We start from the raw sequence: 13,813 nt of genomic DNA, 5'->3' as shown, positions 1-13,813 counted from the left end.
TTTGTCGTGAATCGTGATTGAAGATTTTGATGGTTTTCTGGGATTTTGAGAACCTGTTGGTTATACTGTAATATTCGATTTCGATATGTTGGTTATTTCCTTGTTGGTTTTGAGAACCTTTCAGAAATTGTAATTTGTAATATTTGATTTCGATGTGTTCTTTCCTTGTTGGAACTTGGTTATACATGTTGATTTTGATTTGATAATTGATGTTAAAGACTTTAACATCAGAATGAATGTTGTAAAACTGTGCTTGTTGTAAACTAAGTCAGAATGAATGGTTGGTTTGGGATAAACTAAGTCATTAATTGCATCAGTAAAACTGTGCTTGTTGTACAACTGTGGATCTGAATGGTGATTGTGATTGAAGTTAAAACAAACTGGATCAGTGGATCTGAATGGTTCTTTGCTGCAAGCTTGCATCTGAATGGTTCTTTCCTCTTCATGTAAAACAAACTGGATAGTGGATATTACAAAATGTCTGCAAGTTGTTTTCATATACTTTTTTTTAAGCTACTTGGAAAAAAAAAAAAGAAAAAAAAAACACCGAACCGGGCCGAAACCGAACCGAGAAAATCAAACCGAATACAAACCGAACCGAACACAAATCGATAAAAAACTGAATCGAACCGAACTAAACAGTAATTTCGATTTGATTTCTAGTTTTCGCAAAAAATTAAACTGAACCGAACCGAACCGAACCCACCGCTACATATGCTTTTTCATATCAGTTTTTCTTTCACCTTTTAGAGTTATTTTACTAATTTTGAATGACACTCGTTTTCACGAATACGTAAGAGCAACTCCACCCCAATCCACTTTGCGCCAGCACCCAGCCCATTTATCCACTTAATTGAACAGTAACAGACTCAATGAACAGTAATAGGCCAAAACATCTCCACCCAAAAAAAAAATGTGCTGGCACCTAGTCTAAAAATGCGCTGGCACAAACGATCTCCACCCCTACAAAATGTGCTGGCACCCAGTCCATTTAAAATATTAAATAATTTTTTTATAAAATAATTAAAAAAAAAAAAAGTTTTAATTTCGGATAGGATTTTTATTCAAATGTAGAAAGTGTAGAAAGTGTAGAAAATATTGAAATATGGTGTAAGGTGGAAGATGAGGGTTATGTATTTATAGAAAAAAAAATTAATTTTTTACAATTTTTCTGTATTTTTTTTAAAAATTTTTGACATTTTTTAATTAATTTTTAATAAATTTTAATGTTGTAATTAATCTGAACCGTTGATCTTTGATCGGACGGTCCAATTTAAAATTGAAATTGAAATTTTTTTTACCGTTGGAAATCCAACGGCCTACAAAAACTAGCCGTTGGAAATCCAACGGCTCTGAGGAGGGCCACGTAGCCCTTTGACAGACTCAGTCCACTTGCCCTGCACCGCAGGCCCCACTGCCTGCAGACGCTGTCGGCTACTCGCCATCTCCACCGTGTGTTGTGCACGCGCCAAGAAACGGACCGGCCTCTGGGTCTGTTCATTTTGGGCTGGCCTGCTGCCTGGCGTGGGCTGGGTGCCAGGCTGTTTCACGGGCTGGAGGGTGTGGACTGGGTGCTGGGCTGCTAATTTGACAGGGTGCTGGGCAAAAAAGTGTGGGGTGGATCTGCTCTAACTGCAAACGAAACTCAAATCGAAAGTTTGAAAGGACAACTACGCTTTAAACAGTGAAAATTTTAAATGTTGACTGATGGGACTAAAGACAGGTCTTTGTGCAGTGCGCTCCACTGCCCGTCTGAAACCAGAGACATGCAGGGTCAGACATCATTTCTTTTCCATTTATTAATTACACTCTTTTCTCTCCTACCACCGAACTCTATCTCATTAATTGCACTCTTGTCATCCATCAAACCTCAACCTTCACATCCACCGACATCTCTCTCTCACCTCTCAAACTCTCTCCCGTAGCTCTCGTAATCTTTTACCCTACATTTTCTCGCTCAAACTCCCCGTTTCTGTGAATATTCTTAGCATGCATAGTTTTGATGAACACATAGATACGATTCCTAATCCATCATGTTTTTTTGGCAAGTTGCTGGATTTTTTTTTAGAATAAATTGTAACAATAGTCACAATCGTGATTCTGCCTAACCAATGGATGGAAACGCTTGGTTGTGTCCGCAATATTGCAATACTAATTCATTTAAACATTTTCGTTACATGATTGAACGTATGAGTCACATATGGTTGAACGAAAGTTTAATTTAGGGGTGTTTCGAATGGGTCGGATCATAATAACGTTTTTAATTTTCAACCAGTAATTTTGAAATATGATCGAAACATAATTTTCGGCACGTAATTCAGAAGTTCATATATTTTACAAGCTTTGGAGTATTCTCAATTTTTTATTACATGTCATTTATTTGGTGTTATACTAGTATGATTATTCATTTTAATATTTACAGGGATGATTAACATAAAAGACATGAACAAACTATATCTAAAACTAAAATGCAGAATTGATAACACATTTTATAATCAAGGAGACAACCATCAGAAATCTTAGGTGCACACTTTGAAAAAAATTATATCGGAAATTCCTAGTTATCATAATTGCTCAATGCTTTTTGATTTTCATTTTAACTTTTGAGAAAACATTCAAATTCCTAGTTATCATAATTGCTAAATGCTTTCCGAGTTGAACTCTACATAATGGATTTTCTTCGGATCATTTCCTTTTAATTTAAAGTTCAAGAATTCGGATCATTAAAATTTGATTAAACAGTTAAAATTATTATAACTTTTAAAATGAACCTTTATTTATAACTGTTGAATTAAAATTTAATAACCCAGATTCTTAAACTTGATGAATAAAAAAAAAAAGGGAATATGAAGAAAATCCATTTCCGAACTCTAGCCTACCTTGAAATAATAATCTCATCTTTATCACAAACCGAATGTCGTATCCACCATTAGCTATTTATGTTTGAAACTTCAAAAAGTGGAGTTAATCATCATGAGTTAGCTATCATTATCTCTGGCTATTTACAGAGTTATTTTCTTCATTTTTATCCTGTGCGCCTGTTTTTCTTACTTAACTGTAGGACCATCGGAGGATGGGGAGGGGAATGGTCAGCGGGTTCAATAAGCAGGCCATAGTCAACAAGGGCGCGGCTGCCGTGGCTGTCGTCAACAAGCATGCGTCGGCTGATACCCAAATTACTATCCTACCATTGCATTCCTTTTGCAATCAACTTTATACATTTTATGGATAATATTATTGTTTTTGTCCATGTAGACAAGCTAGATTTTTAAACTCGGTCACATATATTCATTTTACGCAAAATGTTACTGTTTTTGTTCATGTAGCTTCGACTTTCACAGTAGTACATATGCATGTTTTATTTATGTCGTACAAGAATTATAAGACTGTTTATGCAAGTTGAAATAACATATTTGGATATGCTTTAAATTCACTTAACTTATGGCAAGAGAAATTTGAACTCGAACGTTCGAAACTCGTTTGCATAAACATATACCATAAGACCTGCTAGGCAAGTCGAAACAACGTATTTTTGCAGCCAATATTAACACACTAGAAAACCTATGACAAATATCAAGTGATTTAGGTTTGATTATTAAATGTGAGTTTATTCATAAATTTTAATTTTGTTGTTAATTCCAACTTTTACTTGATGATAATTATGAAATAATAATAAATAAATAAAACAATCTACCTTTAAAGTTGGTTTTAAGTCATATGAAGTTATTTTGACCGTTCTCCTATTACAATTTAATTCATCATAGCACACATGATAACTTGGAGAGATTTTTGAAAATCTATCAGGAACAATATTTGGTACAACAAAATGTATTAACTCAATTAGTTGGAAACATTAAAAAAAAAAAAACCTACTAATTGCATATAACATTTGGTGTAATGTATGTTTGTATATTATGCTAAGACCTATTGTATCAGAAAGATCAATCAATTCTAGAGCTTTCAATTTTCCTTTTCAATCTCTCTCTTGTTTCTCTCTATATCATCTTCTTTTGAACTAATCTTTCATCTTTTGCAACATAGTTAACAGTTTCACCAGCTAAATTATGTGTACAAAATTCCATCTTCTAGTTTTAGGTTTGGTATATGATCGAGGGCTTGGTCTTGGAGACTTATTAAACCATCTTCAACCAAAGGCTGGCCAGATGGCTCGTTTTAGCTCTTTGGCCCTCGAAGATATTAATATTTTAATGAACAGTACAATTTCATATTTGCTTCCATCTCCAACCGAGGGTTAAAGGGCCATTGGGCTCGTTTTAACGCTGTCACAAAAAACATTCTTTAATCGATGACCAAAGGGCCAAATATAATTTATTATTTAAATTTAAACAACTACAACTTATGTTTAAAAACTACAACTTAAATTTATAGGGAAAAAATGAGAAATTTTTAATATTTTTTTACAAATTTTGGCCGAAAAAAATTCAAATTCAAATTCATAAGGAAAATGATATAATCCTTTACAAAAAAATGCATATAAAAATTTGTTTCATGTTACTTAATTTAATTTAATATTGTATAATGGCATAGAAAGTTATAGGAAAAAAAATATAAAACAAATTTTGTAAAATAAAGTTATAGGAAAAAAAATTGTAAAAAAAGAATAATAAAAAAATAAAACAGTAAAAAAAAAATAACGGACGTTGACGTCAGCTAGCCATTGTATTAAAATTTTGACCTATCATTCCTGTCGGATATATCCAACAGGAATACTCAAAATTCTGGCTCAACCCCAGGTTGGCTGGCTCATTTAGGCCAGTCGATTGGTACTTTGGCTCTTTTTTGTCTAATGAGGCCCACGAACCCTTTGACATAGCCTCGGTTAGAGACGATTTTCGAGTATTTTTCTACCTTGTGCACCTTTCGGTTGAAGATGATCTTAGGAGAACTCAACGTGTTCTTCTCACGTCTAGGTTAGTCATTAGCTGGCATTTTGGAGGAAGTGTTCAGTGTGTCCATTTCAAAGGACTTGTTCAATGTGCCACGAAAACGGTATATTATACCAAATGTTATAATATAACTGATGAAATTTATTTTTTAAAGTATCCAATACTCAGTGTACCTGACATAGTATTTGGTGTTGTCTTGCTTTTTGTGCTTCTGAGCTCGGAGATTAGTTATTACTATATTGGTAAATCTTATTTATCTGTATTTTCGTAATCGAAAACTGCGACACAATGAGACCTATAATCCAAAAGGGTTACTGAGCCTAGCATGGAGTTTTGCAGGTGCAAGTCATGCCCAATAGATGAAACGATGTTTCATGATCTAATGTGACATTTCTTGGGCTGCGCATAAAAAATTGTGCCAGTACCCCTATCTGACTACATGAAACAGGATTATCATTTCATTTACACAAAACAGTAACATTATCCATCAAAGCTGCACTAGGTGCTAGTCAGATAGGGGCTAGGAAAAATTACACAAAAACAGTAACCTTATCCATCAATGCTGCACTAGGTGCTAGTCAGATAGGGGTTAGGAAAAATTACACAAAAACAGTAACATTATCCATCAAAGCTGCACTAGGTGCTAGTCAGATAGGGGTTAGGAAAAATTACACAAAAACAGTTACCTTATCCATCAAGGTTTCACTATTTATACAAAATTGCAATTGTATATGAATATATACATCATCCTCAAAACAGCAAATAATGACTTCATCTCTCAATTATTTACACAAAATTGCAATTTTATATGAATCTATATATATGTGTGTGTATCAATGCATAATACATAACATTACTACAGGTACGCAAATTTAAATTGTCATGATCAATGTCATTGTTGTGAGATCTCAAACCTATTATTTATTATCACGAGGAAAAATTAATCAACAAAATAATATGTAATTGATTCAAAATACTGTTATAACTAATGACATCTTAACGTTTAAGATGCAAGTAAGTTTCTATTCGCGTAGTATAAATAATGGCGAATGATGATCTCCTTATTTAGGTATGCATGGGAATTTCTATTGCTTTATAATTTCTCTATCAAAATTTAAGCTGTGCTTTAATTGGACAATGGGATGCATGCCTACTACGTACTAAATCTCACATATAATTATGTACATGCGATCTCTATCCTGCCCAGTGTACTTTTGTTGGGGTCTCATTAATTTAGTGTACTTTTGTTGGGGTCTCATTAATTTAAGTCCATTTTTGCATGTTTGGTTGCTAGAAAATGGTACAAAGACTACATCATATCATAAATAGGACTCTCACAGTTCTTCTACTGTACAAATAATTTCCAAGTTTTATTCTTTAACAACTCAAATATACTTATATTTAAATGATTAATTATGTTTTAAAATGTATAGTTTTGTTGCTATATGTATTTTTATTTTCCGTATCCATAGCGTATAGTATCTAAATTTTTATAAATTTTTTGTGTCATCTTATCATGTTATATCGTATTGTTATATCAGTATCTATATCCATACTTCATAGCTCATAAATAATGCCCGATCACTAAGTTCAACAACCTCCATCCATTGTGGACCACATCAAATATCACACTCCAATTTGATCACTCGAAATCCTTTTGTCTTTAGGTGACTCAGTGTAACTGAAGGTCCATCCAAGCATAAGCCCTTATACCAAGGATCGGCCATTAAACAGGTTACTTGTATAGGCTTGTATGCAATCTGCCTTATCATAAATAACTCCATAAACGCAAAATCCTGTGGTAGGTGAACGAAATCACAGCCATTGTAATGCTGTACTCTTGATCCATGATGTTCAACGAATTTGTACCAATTGGACGTCTCCACTTACATCAGCCACAGACCAGGTCAATGAGGTCATAGTCTGAGGAGATAAGCTGCCTACATCGTACCAAAATCCGAGGAGATAACCTGATCTTGTCCAATCTGAGTCTTAGCTCGGGGGTGCCTACCCCTGCCCCTACTCTAACCCTAATACCATCTTCAATAGTTTTTTGTTCTTATTTTTTTATCTAAAATTTTAGTTTCAGATTATTAAAAAATAATTTTAAATTAATTTTTTTCTTAAAGTAGTTTTTTTAAAATAAAAAATTATATAAACTATTATAATTTAATTTTATAAACATTTTAACATAAAAATATTTAGATTCTGACAAATAATGAAAAATCATTAATTGACATCATAAAACTTGTTAAACACTATGAAAACTTCCTATAACATAATACCACTATCCCTCTCAGTCCACTGATAACCAGAATACCATTATGCCCTTGCACTCCTTTAGCAATTAACTTTATACATTTTATGGATACTAGTACTGTTTTTGTCCATGTAGTCATGCAAGTATGTAGAAAAGCTAAATTTTTAAACCCGGTCACTTGCATACATTTCATGCAAAATGGTACTATTTTTATTCATGTGTCTCATACAATAATCATAAGACCGATCATACAAGTTGAAATAAAATATTTAGATATGCCCTAAATTCACTTAGCTTGTGGAAAACAAAATTTCAACTTTTGAAATAAAAAAATTTATATCGAAAATTCCTAATCAGAATCTCTAAATCCATTATGATTGTCATTTCGACTTTTGAAAAATTTATTGTCGAAAATTTTTGTGATGAGATTCAAAAAATTTATTGTCGAAAATTAAAATCCCATTCCGACTTGGACCCCTAGTTGAATCTTATTGTTTAAATCATGAAGATATCAAACGAGCTGAACTCCGGTCTACCTCGAAATAATAATTTCATCTTTATCTCAAACCGAATGTAGTTTCCACCATTAGCTATTAATGGTTTGAAACTTCAAGAAGTGGAGATAATTACTAATTAGTATGTGATATTCGTTTGACACGGACAATGGTGATATTATATGTAAAACCTTTATTTAAATTCTGACCCATAAACAAAATTCTTTGCTTCCACATCTTTTACTTGGAAATGCCAGTTGAACCTATGAAAGATGTGACAAGCTATGACTGATTGGCTGCCGGCTGGGAGGGTCACAACTTTGATTGACCTATTGGCTCATTACAAGTTCAACTTTCACAATTGTGCATGTCCATGTTTTATTTGTTTCACACAAAAATTATAAGATCAATCATGCAAGTTGAAATAATATATTTCAATTTGTCCTAAATTTACCTGACTTATAAAAAGAGAAATTTGAACTCGAACGCGTTAGACTCTTTTGCATAAGCAAATTTCATAACATTGGCCATGCAAGTTGAAAAAATGTATTTTTAAGGCAATATCTCGTCCCTGCAAGGGTATACTTCATTCTGAAACACAAGAGGCTTTTTAGCATCGTTTCCCGACTATGAAAAGGTATTGTATCCCATATCTGAAATGTTGTAATTGCTTCTGTTGATCCTAGATTTTATAATTTGTAATTTTTTTTTAAGATTTATGTATAAAATTTGCTAGTGTGATAAGAGATTTAAAGTCGGTGAAAAAAAAAGCAGGGCACAAAAATAACGAATGAAGGATTAATGGTCTGCAGACTCTTTCGGATCCTTTCTGATATGTCGACGACAATGGTCAGGAAGGAGAGCAATTGCTGAACTGATAAGTTAACCGGAAAGTAGGTGCTAATAAAAAATTAGAAAATTGTTACCTCATCCCCAAATATTTTGTGTCAACTTGATAATTTTTCACCGTTTCTGTTTGAGCATCTCTATATTTTGCCTAATGCAAAACTTCAATTTTTTATCATACTAGTAATTAGTGCACTTTTCCTACGACTGGTTCCATACCGACTGCTATAATTTTTATGAAATTTCTTTCAAATCATCCTTCGGCGATTAACCAAGCAGTTTCTGGGATGGTGACAACTGACAAGGCCGAGCCCTCTCTTCTCTCTGTTTTCTAACCCGAAACGCATTGATGTGAATAAAGCAGCAGAAAGTAAAAACAACAAAATAGTGCGTACTGAGAAGTCCTGGTTGGTTGATCAATAACGTGATTTCGTTGCATGCATGCACGTACTCCATTGATATGCCCTACCAAATCCTTGGTCCCTTGTCGTATATGTTATACAGACACCACCAACTTTATGGTAACTTTAAATGAGTGTCATTACACCCCAGTACTCTCACCCACCAACCTCCTCACATACTTCAATTGCAAAACCTACCGAGTATTCTTTTTTCTTTTACCAAGATATCCCCACCACTCATGTCAAATTATTCGATCACCCAACCTATTTTAGCGGATATTCATCGGCCATTACAAGGTTAATTTGGGTAGTGAGAGTCGGGTAACCTGAGACATTTTTTATATATAGTAAAGCTCAGCGGATGGGTACTGCTCATTTTATTCATGGTTTTTGGACTTTGGTGGAATTGTGCTGTAACTTGGCTATTTTGCCCTTTCATTTTTGTTTGCAGCCGTTGCTCCCGTTTGAAAGGTGCTTTTTGGTGTTTTTGGTTGAGCTTTGGCCACCTTGCATTTTATAGGAAAATTTTATGATTGATCTTCGACCTTTTCTTTTCCTGTTCTTTTTTCTCTCTTCGTTCCGTTTCTCTTTAGTTTTCCCGTCTGTCTTTTGATTTCGGTTCCGATCGGGTCTTCTCGAAGGTGTTTGGCCTTTTTTTCCCTTGTTTTGTACAAACGAATCGCTCCCGTTCAGGTACGTTGATACATGTGTTGGTTTATTTTCTGTTTGGTTAGGAAGAAAATTTTATGATTGATTGTTGTGAATTTGGGCTATTCGGCTTTTTTGCCCAGCGATTTCTTTGTTTTTTCGCGCTCTACGTTTGGTTGTTATATCTGATTTTGCAATGTGGTTGCAGGAAACATTTTTCTTCGAGTTTGAGGGTTTTATTCTTCCTAGCTTTTTCTGGGTCAGGTATATAATTTATCTCTTTGGTGTTGTTTTTTTTTTTTTTTTGGGTTTTTTGATTGTTTGTGCTTCGATTTTTCCCTCAAACTTAAAAAAAAAAAAAAAAGAAAAAAAAAACGAGGAATACTGATGATTAATTTTTGGGTTTTGCTTTGTATGTTTCGGTTTTGTACTGTGAGTGAGGAATTTTTTATTTTGGTGTTTTAATTAAGGGCTAAACATTTCCAGCAACACAAATGGATGATCATGATTAATTTTTGGGTTTAATTTAGCTGTTGATGATTGTGGATGAGTTGCGAAACGTCTTTTCGATTATGTGATCTGTGCCTGTTATGTTGTTCTTATCTTGATTATATTTGATTGAGGTCATGATGATTTATGGGTTTTTTTTTAAAATAGGATCCAGGTCTGAGCATTCTGGTTAGCAGGCCCGCTTAGTTGAATAAGCTAAGTTTCATGGCTGACATCGACGTACTGCTTCCACTGCCTTTGTTATGTTTTCTGTTAATTCGTAACTCATCTGAGAGATCATTTTTTTTTTAATTGAATTCAATTGGATAAGTTTTTTATTTGAAAACCTGGGTACCTAGATGCTCTAGAGAGCATTTTGAGTCATCGATACAATACTGTTGTAATTTAGTAGTTGTGCAGTTTGAGAACTGGTGTGTAGTTGTTTCTTCAGCAACCTGACTAACCTGATCTACTCAAGAAACCAAGCTAAACTGCTTATTTGGGCATTATTGACAACCTAAATGGTTTGGTTTGGCTTGGCTATAATTCATATGAATCTGAAGTCGTTAGTTCTGGTGTTAGGAACATGGAGCAATATGCATATGTACTGGTGAAAATACAAGGTTGTGAGTGTGGTACTGATTCTTTCTTTGTATTAATTGAGCTTATAATATATTTTAAGGCCTCAAATATAGATTTGTTTTTCGTATCAATTCTTAACTTATCGGTGTTAATAGAACTGATTTGGTTTTGTAGATCAGAATTTTTAAACGACAAAATTAACCTGCAAATTCAGTTCAGGTATCAATGTTTGCACTTATTTAGATTGTTGAATTTATCTTTACCTTTACTAGATTTTATTTTTCTATGTTGTTTGATGCATTATCGTGTTACTTTATTATTAATAAAACTAATTTGGTTTTGTAGATTAAGATTTTTTAGTGAGAGAATCAAGTTCAAAATTCAATTGAGGTATGAATCTTTTTGCTTATTTGGCCTGTTGAATTCATGTGTGCAGTTTGCCTTTGCTGCATTTTATTTTTTACAGTTTGGTACATTTTGGTATTAATTTCATTGTAATTTTATGGATTTGAAGTCGTTATTTGGATTTTGGACTGTGAGAAGGATCTGGTGGGTATAAATCTTCACTTCTTTGTATTGCAGCTCATTTTGATAACATTTATAATGGTATATAAATCTGCTGGATTAATATTCCTGTTTAATAGTGTTGTTTATTATGTGTGACAAGTTATATTAGTAACATTTACACTGTTATCTGTCGTAGTTAGACTTGCTGACCATTTTTATCCTGTTTATGACATTTTTGTCCTAGGGTTTTTGAGCTTTGTTACTTACCCTTTCGTTTATTTTTTGGTTACTTGATTTGTTTTGCAGGTTGCATTTGCAAAGGGAGAACAACATCTTAGATGGTTCTTGTGCTTATGAAACATTTGAGGGTAAGATTCACATGGTTATTTAAATTTGTGGGTTTTGTTTCTTTGATTTTAAAATGGAAAAAACTTAAACATTTTTTTTCCGTAGATTTTAATTAGAATGTGTTGTAAAGCTTTTTATGCATTGCTGTGGTTTATTGTAATAAGTTGGCAACTATGTATAAGGAGCTATTAATTTTGGATTTACAGAAATTAGGTGTTCAATTAGTTTGAGATTATTTGGTTTCCTTTCAATTTTCTTTGTTTTCTACTTTCTCTTATTGTCATCTATTTTTGTGACTTATTCTTATTCTGCGGTTGTAGGATTATGTTAGTTTTGCAGAACATTATTATTTAGTCAGTGGTGGTTCTGTTTATGCCTAGAAAATGGTTAGCTAAGTGTATTGACACATGGTCTTTTTTATCAATGTGTTGTAAATTTTTTTATGTGTTGTGGTTTACTATGGTAACTTTTTGCAAGTATGTATAGGGGGAAATGCTTTTGCTTTCCCCTGTTTCCTTTTTTTTTTTTCGCAGAAAAAAAAATTTCATGCAATATTTTTCTGTTTTTGTTAAAATAATGTCCTGATGCGATTAAGTGCCTAAAGGTTACACAGTTGGCCTAAGTTTTATACTCTAATATATTAAGTATACATGAAATATCTAGTTTATCTTATTTATTGGCTATATATGTGCTGCTTAGCAATTTGATTAGCTGAAAAATTTAGCCAGCAAGGCAAATTTTTTTATGCTAAAACTGTTGCAGAGATGTTAGTTAACAAAAAGTGGGTCACTGTTTTTATCTTCTCAATTAAGTTTTAGAGAAACATTTATAATTTTTTGAGGCATTATTTCATCCTTTTTCCATTTAAGTTTTAATTGGCATTTCATCTTTATTTGAATTCTTTTTTTCGTTTCAAATTAACATTGCTTCCCACTTGACTACATGCTTTCTGTACAGATTTCATTTTGTGGCAAAAAAATTTCATTATATATACCTATCATTAGTCAAATTCAAACTTAGCAATAAGATAACTTTTTCATTATATACCTATTAATTCTCAATTCCGTCATCAGAATTGCTCTTAATCTCAGTTTCTCAATTCTTTAGCGTCTAGAACACCCATTCCAAAACACTAGCTTCATTCTTACTAATAGACTTTATCTTTTATGTTTAGCATAAATTAGATAACAATGCATGATAATGAATTACAAATTGTTTTTTATTTCTTATATTCAAATTTAGTTTTTGCTCTTTCATCCTACGTATGACTCCTTGTTTCCATCCATCTCAACTAATTACTATATATTATTTATTAACTGCCATAGAACCCTTTTTTAACACTGTATTTTACAATTTTAGGGGAAAAAAAACAGCTAATTCAGCATGGGATATACAACATTGACAAATACAGTTTCAAGCAATGAAGACACAAATATTCAAAGGTATGTAAAATTAATTAATTGTTTTGTTGACGTTCTACATTTAATTACAATTTTTACTAAGCTTTCTCTTTAGGCGAATTAGCTATTACTAATATATAAATATATATATGTATATATACACTAGCTTCTTTTCACTAGAGATAAAAGTATAAAAGTTGACATTTGCACTAGAGATTTACCCTCTCCACATATTTTAATTTAATATCTTCTTTCACAGATTTACAAAATATGGGCAGGATTTATCTTTAGTGGAAGGATGTCTGTTTATACTTTTGAATATTGGCCTTAAATCTTTCACTAGACAAACAAATAATAAGCCATGTATTCACAATAAGTTAGAAGAAGAAAGTATCTATATAAATTGATAATAGTTAATTCCTCTGAAGAGAAGACAAATGATTATTCTTACTCCAGATAATCAAAACTAAGTTACCAATTTGCATAAATCTGATCCATCTTAGAGCACCATTTAATTTTGTTTTAAAAATTATAAAATTGGCAAATAAACTGCTATTTAATCATAGCATGATTTGCAACACTTTTGTAACTCTTATATACCGCTATCACTAAAAATATTTTATTGCATAAGACACCAATTTCCATCTTTGTTGTACTAAATTGCAACAAACTTATCTTTTCTTGGATGTTATTCAAATTCTCATTCCATGTATGTATCCAATTTCACTTACTCTTTTTTTCTCAATACATTTGTCTGTATAAATTAATATAACATTAGCCAAAACTGTACAACTTACACAATTATGTTTCTAGTAAAAACCCTAAAACCTTCCGCTTCTCTAATACTGTATAATAACACAACCACCTTCCTATTTCTAAATCATTCTAAAACACGAGGCTTTTGTTATATTAATTTATACAGTATTAGAGA

At 32.5% G+C, this 13,813-nt stretch overlaps 1 protein-coding gene across 3 annotated transcripts; it reads left to right on the top strand.

Annotated features, from left to right (window-relative positions):
• The first annotated feature begins 9,232 nt into the window (after positions 1-9,232).
• On the top strand, positions 9,233-13,309 carry LOC125479166. 3 transcript variants are annotated; one of them, XM_048588227.1, is made up of 5 exons: positions 9,233-9,820; positions 10,221-10,846; positions 10,973-11,017; positions 11,441-11,502; positions 12,842-13,309. In XM_048588227.1, the coding sequence occupies exons 2-5, from the start codon at positions 10,632-10,634 to the stop codon at positions 12,904-12,906; spliced, it is 387 nt and encodes a 128-aa protein (XP_048444184.1). In that variant the 5' UTR covers positions 9,233-9,820; positions 10,221-10,631; the 3' UTR covers positions 12,907-13,309. The 3 variants fall into 3 exon arrangements, 1 of the variants encoding a protein (XP_048444184.1); XR_007259834.1 differs by having other exon boundaries at positions 9,236-9,601; positions 9,765-9,820; positions 10,214-11,017; positions 11,441-13,309; XR_007259833.1 differs by having other exon boundaries at positions 9,238-9,601; positions 9,765-9,820; positions 10,221-11,017; positions 11,441-13,309.
• The last annotated feature ends 504 nt before the right edge of the window (positions 13,310-13,813 follow it).

The sequence above is a fragment of a genome, unplaced genomic scaffold (genome assembly GCF_019419815.1).
Source record: "Pyrus x bretschneideri cultivar Hongxiangsu unplaced genomic scaffold, Pyrus_bretschneideri_v1 Contig28, whole genome shotgun sequence".
In the NCBI taxonomy this organism is placed as follows: domain Eukaryota; kingdom Viridiplantae; phylum Streptophyta; class Magnoliopsida; order Rosales; family Rosaceae; genus Pyrus; species Pyrus x bretschneideri.
The sequence above is the reverse complement of the archived record's forward strand: the minus strand, read 5'-3'. Positions and strand labels throughout refer to the sequence as shown.

What these genes read in the sequence shown, in the direction of transcription:
- LOC125479166 (XM_048588227.1), top strand. Translation starts at nt 10,632, where the DNA reads ATGGAGCAATATGCATATGTACTGGTGAAAATACAAGGTTGTGAGTGT. An exon ending in AACCTGCAAATTCAGTTCAG is followed by an intron (nt 10,847 to 10,972) that starts GTATCAATGTTT and finishes TTGGTTTTGTAG; the next exon opens with ATTAAGATTTTTTAGTGAGA. An exon ending in TGCTTATGAAACATTTGAGG is followed by an intron (nt 11,503 to 12,841) that starts GTAAGATTCACA and finishes TTACAATTTTAG; the next exon opens with GGGAAAAAAAACAGCTAATT.